Source organism: Drosophila obscura, unplaced genomic scaffold, assembly GCF_018151105.1.
Source record: "Drosophila obscura isolate BZ-5 IFL unplaced genomic scaffold, ASM1815110v1 contig_97, whole genome shotgun sequence".
Classification (NCBI taxonomy): domain Eukaryota; kingdom Metazoa; phylum Arthropoda; class Insecta; order Diptera; family Drosophilidae; genus Drosophila; species Drosophila obscura.
The window spans coordinates 1,693,709-1,706,713 of NW_024542891.1; the positions used below are offsets into that span (position 1 = coordinate 1,693,709).

The 13,005-nt window shown below is 44.7% G+C and overlaps 1 protein-coding gene across 1 annotated transcript; it reads right to left on the reverse strand.

The window, feature by feature from the left end:
- Positions 1-9,482: 9,482 nt before the first annotated feature.
- On the reverse strand, positions 9,483-11,162 carry LOC121405484 (paramyosin-like). Its single transcript, XM_041596187.1, has 2 exons — positions 10,683-11,162; positions 9,483-10,613 (listed from the first exon to the last, which is right to left on the reverse strand). Exons 1-2 carry the CDS (start codon positions 11,160-11,162, stop codon positions 9,483-9,485), a joined length of 1,611 nt encoding a protein of 536 aa, XP_041452121.1.
- Positions 11,163-13,005: the final 1,843 nt, after the last annotated feature.

Here is a 13,005-nt window from a genome sequence, read left to right on the forward strand (position 1 = left end):
ATTTGCAAACAAGCCTGGAATATTCTATGAGAAACTTGGAACCTCAAGAATGACCACTTCCGAATGGACCATGATTGTATACTACGACTTGGATCCATATTGGAAGGATATGCAAGTCATGTCAGCCGGAATGTCCGAGCTAAGACACATGTGCCCTGAACTAAAAAATGTTCCAGCGTGCAACTCCATATTTCAACACTTTCAACATTTGTACAAAGAACTACAAACAGGAAATATGCTAATGAAGGCCTCTCGACAACGCAGATCACCGCTGGATATAGTAGGAAACGTGGCACACCAGCTATTCGGTGTACTTGACTCTACATATGCTGAGAAAATGGCCAAAGTAATCGAAAAGGTACAAACCAACGAAGACTTTCTGCTACATCTACTACGAAATCAAACGTCAATTGTCGACTCCACAATGAACGTGATCAGGAAGGATAAGTCATCCATGGACAACCGCCTAAAGGTATTGGAACAACAAGTGGCAACCATCAGCCGAGAAAGAGGAACATATCATGGCGATCATCTAATTCAGTCATACCTAGGGCTCACAGCACAACTAACTCTGCTGACAACGAGTCTTCAACGTATGCAGTCTGACATATCTGATGTATTAATCGGCATTCACCATCGGACAATAAGCCCAACGCTAGTATCTCCTGAGCAATTAAGAGAGCAACTAGACCAAATCCGGGATCACTTACCAGCTGATCAAATGTTGCCTGTCACAACACAAAATGTGAAGGATTTACTGGCGGACACGCAGGTGATACGCCGGAGTCTGGAGAGCCGCCTCGATAAACTGAGCGAGAAGAAGAAGTGGGCGGAGCAGTGCAATACCCAGCTGGAGTCCAAGCTGCAGCAGACCCTCATCCAGTGCAAGCAGCTCGATGAAAAATGCGCCCATAGCGGCGAGCTGCTGGATATGAAACAGATCGACTTCGATAGAATCACAAAGCGATACAACGCCCTGGAGTCGGACTTTGAGGCCATGGTGCTGAAGAAGGAGGTCCAGATACATCAGCTGAAGGGCTCGCTCGAGCTGGCCCAGAATCGATGCCAGCAGCTGGAGCCGGAGAACGTGCGCCAGCAGCAGCTTCTCCTGACAGGCTCGCTTCAGCTGCTGCTCCATGCTGCCCGCACGTTTCTGCTCCTCCTCCAACTTTTTGCGTGTCTCTGCGGCCCGCTGGGCCACTTTGACGTGCGCGTGCGACTTCGATTTTATCATCTTCTTGAGCTTGTGTATCTGTGCCTGCTGCTGGAGTCCCTGCTCCCAAATATGCGACAGCGAATTGCTTTGCGAATAGCTGGTGATCCCCTCATCTTCATCCTCCAAGTCAAAGAAAACGACCTTGGACCCTTCATCCAGCCACTTGCTGCCTTCTGGCTTAGCCTTGGGCGCCGGACTCTTGCCCGGTCCGCTCGTGTCGCTCATTTTCTACGAAAGTGTTGAAATTATTTAATACGAATCTAATCTTATTTTTAATTTATTTCGTACCGCTTTAATTTTTTTTTGATTAAATCATCGCATGACAGGGGTTTGATCGCAGCTGCGTTGCCACATTGATCAGATACTGGTGTGTGACTTGTTGTCTAGTTTTGCAGGAAAGGACGCTTGATGAGACGAAAACTATATCACCAGATTTTGTGTTGGGTGTAATTAGTGTGTGACTTATTGTCCGATTATTCAGGTTCGGACGCTTGATGGGCCCAAGGTGTGTCTCCAGAAATATGTGTTTAGTGAGATCTTGAGAGTTTGACAAACAGATCGAAGTGTGTAAACCTCCGAATGTTTTGTTTAAATCTTGTTTGTAAAATTTGTATTTTTTTGGTAGTTTGGTTGTTGTTTATTGTTATTTATTTTATTTGAAATTTGGCCTGCACAGACTTCCTGTCAGCGAGCTTGACAGGCGTTATATTGCTTGTAAAAAGTCCCTTCCCTATACTTTATTAATCTAAAATGATTTATCACAAAATGCTTAAAAGTCCATATTAGCGCTTTTTATAAACTGTGCCAGTTCTCTGAGGTGGAGTGGCTGTTTTTATACCCGTACTCAAAAAAGAGTTAAGGGGTGTATTAGATTTGTGGTAAAAGTGGATGTGTGCAACGCAGAGAAGGAAACGTTTCCGACCACATAAAGTATATATATTCTTGATCAGCATCAATAGCCGAGTCTATATAGCCATGTCCGTCTGTCCGTCCGTCTGTCCGTCTTGATGAGCGCCTGGATCTCAGAGACTATAAGAGCTAGAGAAACCAAATTTGGTTTCCAGACTCATGATTTCGCCCCGCCCCCTTCCGCCCACACAAAGGACGAAAATCTGTGGCAGGCACAGTTTTAAAGATACGATAAAACTAAAAACGCAGTATCGTAGAGAATGCCCATATCTACCAGATTGCCACATCTGAATCAGATCGGATCATAATTATAGCCAGAATGAAGAAATTAATTTTCAGTTGCTTCCCCTCCCCCTCCCCCTCCCACCAACGACAACGCATCTCATTTTCCTTCTCGCTCGCACATTCTGCCGTTGTCAGTAAAACTTAATGATACAACATTACGCATCGAAGGAATTGGAGGTCAGTCAAAGACCAGCAGAGCACGAGTAAATGTTCTAATAAAATCACTTCACGGCGGATTTACGCAAAGAATTGAAGCATTCGTACTACCTCAGATAATTGCTGATCAACCAGCGCAGGCACTCGATGAAATGAACTTGAACATACCAAACAATTGCCCATTGGCAGATCCGGATTTCTATAAACCGGGAAAGGTCGACATGCTCATCGGAGCAGAACACTATTATTCGCTACTACTCCCAGACCAAAAACAGCCAAAGTCAGGAGGTCCGTTGCTGCAAAATACAAAATTGGGATGGATTGTGGCAGGAAAAATCAGGTCTGCACACAACTCCGCATCCATTTGTGCAATTGGACTCAACGAGCTAATGGAAAAATTCTGGACTCTGGACAATTTAGAGACGGAAGAAAAACCACGCACGCCAATCGAAGCACATTGCGAAGCTCACTTTATAGAGAACTTACAAACAGCATCGGATGGCAGGTTGATAGTAAAACTCCCTTTTTCCGAACACTCTTCAGCCCTGGGGGGGTCTTTGGAAACTGCAACGAAACGATTCCTGGCATTAGAGCGACGGATTTCACCAGACACCTGGAAAGGCTATGTGGAATTTATGAATGAATATGAAGGACTTGGACACATGAAGATGGTCCCAGCAACTCAAGTGCCGGAGAGACACTACTTCATACCACACCACTGTGTACTCAAACCTGAGAGCACCAGCACAAAGTTACGGGTCGTGTTTGATGCATCATGTAAATCAACAAGTGGAAAGTCTCTAAACGACATTCTGCATGCCGGACCCACAGTTCAGAGTGAACTTATGTCCATTCTACTACGTTTTCGTATACATAAGTACGTATTCACAGCGGACATCGAGAAAATGTACCGACAAGTGTGGATAAGTCCAGAGGATCAGTTTCATCAGATGATAGTCTGGAGAAACAATCCATCTGAAGATATCAGGTACTATCACTTAAAAACAGTCACATATGGGACCACATCTGCTCCATTCCTGGCAACGAAATGTCTGGATCATTTGGCAACTCGGAGCCAAAACAGATTACCTATTGGATCTGCTGCATTGAAGAACGATTTCTATGTGGACGACTGTCTTACTGGCGCGGATACCATTCAGGAAGCGATACAAGTTCAACAAGAACTTAATAAAATATTGCTACCGTTCGGCCTTAAACTTCGCAAATGGTGCTCCAACAACGACCAGCTCTTGCAAGGAATCCCTAAAGAGGACATTGTCAACGACGTCAAACTAGGTGAAACATTAGAGCAATACAGCGTGAAAACGCTGGGTCTCATTTGGATGCCAAAACAAGACCAACTGCGAGGACGAACCACAAAAGGCCAAGCAACACGCATCACCAAAAGGGTCGTGTGCTCAGAATTGGCCCAAATCTTTGACCCACTGGGTCTCTTTGCCCCGGTGATAGTCAAGGCAAAAATATTTATGCAACAGCTGTGGGAGATTAAACTCGATTGGGACGATGAACTGCCATTACAACTCCAAAACGAATGGAAGGAGTACCGGGAGGACCTACAATCATTAAACTCAATGGAGATTCCCCGGCACGTATATGATGGAAAAGTGCCAGTCACCCAGGATCTACATACCTTTGTAGACGCATCGGAACGAGCCTATGGCGCGGCAGTGTACGTACGAGCCACCTACAAAAACAATCAGGTCTCTGTACGACTATTATGCTCAAAATCTCGAGTAGCACCCACCGCCAAACAATCCCTACCACGTCTAGAACTGTGCGCTGCAGTTTTAGGTGCCGAACTCACCAATCGAGCTAGAAAGGATCTCCATATGAATCTTGACACAGTATCAGGAAGCTTCTGGACTGATTCCACCGTTGTACTGTCCTGGATTAACGCATCGGCGTCCACATACCACACATTCGTGGCAAATCGAATCGCCAAAATCCAGGCATTGACTAACCAATTACAATGGCGTCATGTTTCATCAGCCAACAACGCAGCAGATGTCCTTTCAAGAGGAATCCTAGCAAGCTAGCTAAGGGATCATAGTCTATGGCTATACGGACCATTATTCTTGCACGGATCAGGAGATAAATGGACAAAACCACCCATCATTGAGCCCAACAATCTCGAGAGAAAGGCTAAGCATGTCAGCTTGCCAGTCGCATCTAGCTCTCTCGGAGAAGAGTTATACACATGCAGACATAGCAACACGTTCAACAAACTACAACGTATTGTAGCGTACATGTTTCGCTTCTGCTACAAAACTAATAGGGCACCTACAACGACACTTTGCGCAGGAGAACTAAGGCGTGCTCGCACTTTGATCCTACGAACGATTCAACAAGTTGAGTTCACAGCGGATTTAAAACAACTAAAACGCTATAAAACAGTGGATAAAAAGAGTTCGATCATTTCGTTATCTCCCTTACTAGGAGATGATGAGCTCATCCGAGTTGGCGGAAGACTCGAAGAAGCTCAAATTCCGTTCAACGCAAAACATCCAATCCTGCTACCGTACAACGACCCAATAGTCAAAATGATTATGCGTGAGCTTCATGAGGAAAATCTGCATTGCGGTGCCCAAGCATTAAGGGCAATTGCAAGACAACAATATTGGATTATCAACGACAAGACGATGGCTAGAAGCATCATACATAGCTGTATTAGATGCACCAGAGCCAGACCAAAGCTGATGCACCAGATCATGGGCAATCTTCCAGCACAAAGAGTCACGCAAGCACGCCCATTCCTTAATGCAGGCGTTGACTACTGTGGACCAATTATGATCCACCATAAAATCCGAGGAAAACGGCCAGATAAGGCATACATTGCCGTATTCTGCTGCTTCTCCACAAAGGCTGTACATCTGGAGTTAGTAAGTGACTTAACCACAGTGCATTCTTGGCAGCACTCCGGCGATTCCTTAGCAGACGCGGGAAGTGTCAGACTGTTCATTGCGACAACGCAACAAATTTCGTCGGCGCAAATAACAAGCTAAAGGAATTGAAAGAAGCAATATTTAGCGAAAAGGCACATGCTCTGATCACAAATCATTGCAATAAAAAACAAGTGGATTTTAAATTCATTCCTCCTCGGGCCCCATCGTTTGGCGGCCTCTGGGAAGCTGCGGTAAAATCAGCGAAAAGGCTGCTAGTTACAACCACAGAAACAGCATCCTTGACGTTTGAGGAGCTGAACACAGTCATAATCGAAATTGAAACAATTCTCAACTCCTGACCCATAACTCCAATGTCAAATGATCCAACGGATACAAGTGCGCTTACTCCAGGGCATTTCCTGATCGGTGAACCTTTGACCGCAGCACCTGACGTCAACACCGATCGTCAAGAGAAAACTCTGGTTAAGCGCTGGGAATTGGTTTCACGCCTAAAACATGCATTTTGGAAACAATGGTCTACGGAATACCTCCACGAACTACAAACTCGCCATAAATGGAAAACCACCGCTCCAAACGTGACCGAAGGATTATTAGTTTTGGTGAAGGAAGACAACCTTCCAGTAATGAAGTGGCCAATGGGTCGCATCATCAAAACTTATCCTGGGCAAGACAACCATGTACGAGTGGTTGATGTCAAAACATCGTCCGGCGTATACAAACGCCCCATCAGTCGTCTCGCCCCATTATTCTCAGAGGAGGTAGCAACAAAACGCTCAAAAAATGCTATTCAAGACATTGCGGAAATAAAGGAGCCACCAACACAGCGAAAAAGGTTATCATTACCTACACTAACATCCACATTGGTAGTGCTACTTCTCATGCTGCCATTAGCATTTTCACAATCAATAAATGTGACGCAATTTGCAAACAAGCCTGGAATATTCTATGAGAAACTTGGAACCTCAAGAATGACCACTTCCGAATGGACCATGATTGTATACTACGACTTGGATCCATATTGGAAGGATATGCAAGTCATGTCAGCCGGAATGTCCGAACTAAGACACATGTGCCCTGAACTAAAAAATGTTCCAGCGTGCAACTCCATATTTCAACACTTTCAACATTTGTACAAAGAACTACAAACAGGAAATATGCTAATGAAGGCCTCTCGACAACGCAGATCACCGCTGGATATAGTAGGAAACGTGGCACACCAGCTATTCGGTGTACTTGACTCTACATATGCTGAGAAAATGGCCAAAGTAATCGAAAAGGTACAAACCAACGAAGACTTTCTGCTACATCTACTACGAAATCAAACGTCAATTGTCGACTCCACAATGAACGTGATCAGGAAGGATAAGTCATCCATGGACAACCGCCTAAAGGTATTGGAACAACAAGTGGCAACCATCAGCCGAGAAAGAGGAACATATCATGGCGATCATCTAATTCAGTCATACCTAGGGCTCACAGCACAACTAACTCTGCTGACAACGAGTCTTCAACGTATGCAGTCTGACATATCTGATGTATTAATCGGCATTCACCATCGGACAATAAGCCCAACGCTAGTATCTCCTGAGCAATTAAGAGAGCAACTAGACCAAATCCGGGATCACTTGCCAGCTGATCAAATGTTGCCTGTCACAACACAAAATGTGATACAATTATACAGGCTAATGCGAGCCGAAGGAACACTGACTACCACACACGTCATTTTCAAGGTGACACTACCGTTAGTTTCAACATTTCAGCTCGAAGTTTTCAGTATCATGCCGATTCCAGTCTGGGACTCAACAAGGTGGAGCTTGTTCAATCTCAAAACGACCATAATCACTGTAAACACTCACCGAGATCAATTCATGGGATTTACTCCAGAAGAATTTCGACGCTGCTTTAAACTACTCAACGCAGAATACATCTGCTTTGATCATCAAACAGTCTTCAATGTCGACAATCGCTGTGAGTTTCAGCTGTTTAACAATAAAACAGCACCTTTATGTGAAGTGACCCACACGAAGGCGGACATGGTGTGGTCCAAAACTCAGCAAGCAAATAAATGGATTTTTGCAACACACTCTACAATGAGACTTCAGGCAGTTTGCAACGGGTCTCCATCAACCATACAACTAGAAGGAACTGGCTTGCTCTCACTGTCACCTGGATGCACTGCTCGCAATACAGAAATAAGCATCAGTACCTTCAGCACAACAATCAGTGAAATCAAATCAACCTACACTCGATTTGGGGACATACGCTTACCAACGACACCCCCTTCGCCAGCAACTGCACAATTTGAGAACCAGACATCAGACTATCTTCAAGAATTGGAAGATTTACGCCTGCAATTAGTGGCAATCAATCAACAAAGGCTGCCACACCATCTCAACACAGTGCAGCATCATCAAATCGCTACTTATGCTGCCCTAGCAATATCAATGCTATTGATTATTGCGTTCATTCTCCGGAAGAAGTATCAATCATGGAACCCAAGGCCGTCAACAATCAACCAAGCAGAGCCACGCGGATCATCACCCCCAATCCCCATTCCACGCCGCTTTTCAGTCGACTTGGGCGATGGTTGAACACCAGTTCAACGGCCGGGAGAATGTTCAGTCGCATATTTATGCAGTAATTAATATTACATAATATACACTTATCGAATAAGTCAGGTCGACCCATGTAACGGGAGACATAATAACAAACGACAAGGCATTGTAGCTGAGTCAACAATAACCGCTTCTGCAGCAATTTCTGCCAACGATGCGATCGCTCGTCAGAGGGCAAAAACACTGGTGCAATTGCTGACTATCACAATTGCCCAACACCACAATATCATATTAAATCCAAATTAATTCAATATTAATTCCAATTCCCTTTTACCATATTCTTACTAGACTCAGCACTTTCTGTACCTTTTGTTACCTATAAATAGAAATTAAGTTTGTTGAATAAAATCAGTATCAGAAACAGTACCATCACTGCCTGTTCACTCATTCTCTACAACTGCAATCAACAGAGGCTGTCGCCGTGTCTTCAGACCCTCATTTGCTCGACGTAGGAAACCCTCTCCGCAGTCCAACTGGTTCAAGTTCTAGTTGCGACGACAAATTTGTAGACGGTTTATGTACCGTATGCATACCAAAACACACACACAAACACACATTAACACCTGAGTTTTTAAAGTCAAAATTTCGTAAAAAATACCGCACAAAAATCATCATTTTTGCATTTCAATGCTTTATATTTCCCAGACGGTAAGCAGAAATCACAAAGTGTGTCTAGCTGTTTTAATTGTCTTTTCAAAAAAGCAAAGTTCTTTACAACCAGACGTAAGATACTAGAGGAGCTATGTGAAAAAAAACAAGCGCTACCTCTGAAAAAAGCTTAAAAAAAATACCAGTTTTCAAAAATTCTTAAAAAAAAAGTTCTGCCATAGAAAAAAAAAATATCATCAAACCATCAAACCAAACTAAGCCCCAAATCTTTAAGAAAAAGTTGGTTTTGTTCCTTGAGGAAAAATCGTGTTGACTAGTGTTTCCTCCCCCGAGTATTCTTCTTTGTTCTTTGTCATTTCTTTTTCTCTTACATTAATCTTTTTACAGTGTTTATAATTAATGTTTAATGTGTTTATAAGAAAGTTTTAAATTCTTCTAAGGTACCAGTGTAACTCGTCTTTGTTAGCGAGAAATTGCCTGCACAGTGAAATTGTAAAATGAGAACACACGACGAACGATGTGAACACGACGAACGTTTTATTAAGAGTGAGTGATAAAGTGATACTTCAGATAATGGTGTATACTCGTAGCCGAAAAGCTTACTTAAGCGTGGCCCCACGATATATCGGACTGGGCCTAGTAGCCGGCCTGCTATACCTCTCGACTGAAGACTGAGCTGCACTCAATACAAGAAAAGACATTGATCTCTGATCAGCCAATGGTTGGCTGATTTAATCAAAACAAAAACCAAAAACAATTGCAGCAAATTTAACCAAAATGTTTCATGTTCGAATGGGTGGGCGTGGCATCAATACTGGTGTCCTGCTTTTCCTGCTGATTGATAAACTCCTTGAATTGCTCGGCATTCTCCTTGAGCGCCATGAGCAGACTCTGCTGCGTGGTGGAAATGTCCATAGCTGGGGTGCGAGCGCAGGGGCTCTGCAGCGTGAGCTGCAGCTCCTGTTCCTTTAGGATTTTCGCCTGCCTCTTGTTGCTCTTCTGCAGCCTGCTCATTTGAATCTCAGCACTTCGAATTTCAGCCAACTTCTTCGCACAGCTACTGCAGTTCTCTGGCTCACATTTCGCCTGCAACTGCTGCAGCTCGCTCTGCAACTGCTGCAGCTCGCTCTGCAGACTCTTCTTCTCCGACGCCAGCCTTTTGGCCTGCTGCTCTGCATTGAACTCTACGCTCTGTAGACTTTGCTCGAGCTTGGCGATTTGTTCGCGCTGCTCCTGCAGCTCGTAGCTGAGCACATCCTTCTCGTGTGAGGTCTCTGAGTGCAGCTGGGTCAGTCGATCCACCTCCGTTTGGGCAGCCACCAAGAGGCCTTGGTGCCGATCCAGCTCCAGGCGCAGCGCATCCGCTGTCTCCCGCTTCGTGGACATGCGCCAGTTGTCCTCCTTCAGCCGATCACATTCCTGTTTGAGATGCTTGTTTTCCTCGCTCAATTGCAGCATGTCCAGTTGAATGCTCTTCAGCTGGCTGTCGGCCTTCTGGCGGCGATTGCGCAGCGCATCCCGTTCAGCTATCAACGGATTAATTTTCTGCTCTAGCTGCGAATAGGTTGTCGCCAAATTTTGTTTCACTGCGCCCAATTCCTTTTCCATTTGCACAAGGCGCAGCTGCAGTCGCGTTTTCTCCTTACTCAATGTGGTCACAGTACGTAGTGCCTCCTGCTCCTGCTCACGCAGCAGGAGCAGCTCCTTGTTCCGCTCTTCCAGTAGCTTTTGCAGATCATCTGTCAGGCTTTGGGGACTGCCCATGGCCCGAGGCAGCTCCTCATTGAGTTTGCCAATGCGATCGGCGCGACTGAGGCCCACGCGAGACATATTATTCTTGAGCAACAGATCATCGAGGGAACTGAGCTCAGCCAGGGTCTCCTCCATGTGGCTATTCAGCTGGGCATTGCCGTGCTCCAAGGTCGCCCGCCTGGCCTCCAGCTGCTGGATGTACTGCTGCTGGCGCACGTTCTCCGGCTCCAGCTGCTGGCATCGATTCTGGGCCAGCTCGAGCGAGCCCTTCAGCTGATGTATCTGGACCTCCTTCTTCAGCACCATGGCCTCAAAGTCCGACTCCAGGGCGTTGTATCGCTTTGTGATTCTATCGAAGTCGATCTGTTTCATATCCAGCAGCTCGCCGCTATGGGCGCATTTTTCATCGAGCTGCTTGCACTGGATGAGGGTCTGCTGCAGCTTGGACTCCAGCTGGGTATTGCACTGCTCCGCCCACTTCTTCTTCTCGCTCAGTTTATCGAGGCGGCTCTCCAGACTCCGGCGTATCACCTGCGTGTCCGCCAGTAAATCCTTCGATTGCTGCTTCTCCTGACAGGCTCGCTTCAGCTGCTGCTCCATGCTGCCCGCACGTTTCTGCTCCTCCTCCAACTTTTTGCGTGTCTCTGCGGCCCGCTGGGCCACTTTGACGTGCGCGTGCGACTTCGATTTTATCATCTTCTTGAGCTTGTGTATCTGTGCTGCTGCTGGAGTCCCTGCTCCCAAATATGCGACAGCGAATTGCTTTGCGAATAGCTGGTGATCCCCTCATCTTCATCCTCCAAGTCAAAGAAAACGACCTTGGACCCTTCATCCAGCCACTTGCTGCCTTCTGGCTTAGCCTTGGGCGCCGGACTCTTGCCCGGTCCGCTCGTGTCGCTCATTTTCTACGAAAGTGTTGAAATTATTTAATACGAATTTAATCTTATTTTTAATTTATTTCGTACCGCTTTAATTTTTTTTTGATTAAATCATCGCATGACAGGGGTTTGATCGCAGCTGCGTTGCCACATTGATCAGATGCTGGTGTGTGACTTGTTGTCTAGTTTTGCAGGAAAGGAGCTTGATTAGACGAAAACTATATCTCCAGATTTTGTGTTGGGTGTAATTAGTGTGTGACTTATTGTCCGATTATTCAGGTTCGGACGCTTGATGGGCCCAAGGTGTGTCTCCAGAAATATGTGTTTAGTGAGATCTTGAGAGTTTGACAAACAGATCGAAGTGTGTAAACCTCCGAATGTTTTGTTTAAATCTTGTTTGTAAAATTTGTATTTTTTTGGTAGTTTGGTTGTTGTTTATTGTTATTTATTTTATTTGAAATTTGGCCTGCACAGACTTCCTGTCAGCGAGCTTGACAGGCGTTATATTGCTTGTAAAAAGTCCCTTCCCTATACTTTATTAATCTAAAATGATTTATCACAAAATGCTTAAAAGTCCATATTAGCGCTTTTTATAAACTGTGCCAGTTCTCTGAGGTGGAGTGGCTGTTTTTATACCCGTACTCAAAAAAGAGTTAAGGGGTATATTAGATTTGTGGTAAAAGTGGATGTGTGCAACGCAGAGAAGGAAACGTTTCCGACCACATAAAGTATATATATTCTTGATCAGCATCAATAGCCGAGTCTATATAGCCATGTCCGTCTGTCCGTCCGTGTCCGGTCCGTCTGTCCGTCTTGATGAGCGCCTGGATCTCAGAGACTATAAGAGCTAGAGAAACCAAATTTGGTTTCCAGACTCATGTGATATCACACTGCTACAAGTGTATTTCAAAATTTCGCCCCGCCCCCTTCCGCCCACACAAAGGACGAAAATCTGTGGCAGGCACAGTTTTAAAGATACGATAAAACTAAAAACGCAGTATCGTAGAGAATGCCCATATCTACCAGATTGCCACATCTGAATCAGATCGGATCATAATTATAGCCAGAATGAAGAAATTAATTTTCAGTTGCTTCCCCTCCCCCTTCCCCTTCCGCCAACGACAACGCATCTCATTTTCCTTCTCGCTCGCACATTCTGCCGGTTTTGGCGCGAGCAACCCCTAGCGGAGGAGATGGAAAAATCTCATTAGAACATGAAATATACTCTTTATTTGATTATATTAAATATACATTGTATATGTAGATGTAGATATCATATGTAGCAAAAAAATGTAAAATGTAAAATATTTTTTTTTTTCTAAAATTCTTAAAAATCATAAGCTCAAAAATGTATATACTGACTGAGTACGGGGTAAGTAGAGTCGCGTCCCCAGAAGCGACTCACACGTTCCTTCTCGTTTGATCAGGAGTTCATTTAGATCCTTATAATATTTAAAAATTCGATACTTACCCCTGAGACGGACGAATCTTTGGCATTTAAAAAGCAGATGTTCAGCGGATTCTGTGACATTACATGTCTCACAGATATCCGAATCAATCGCTTTCATTTTGTATAGAAAGGCTTTGTCGTACGTGTGTCCTGTCATCAGTCTGTTTATTGTCTTTATGCTTTTTGCATTCCATTTTAAATTATAGTGCCA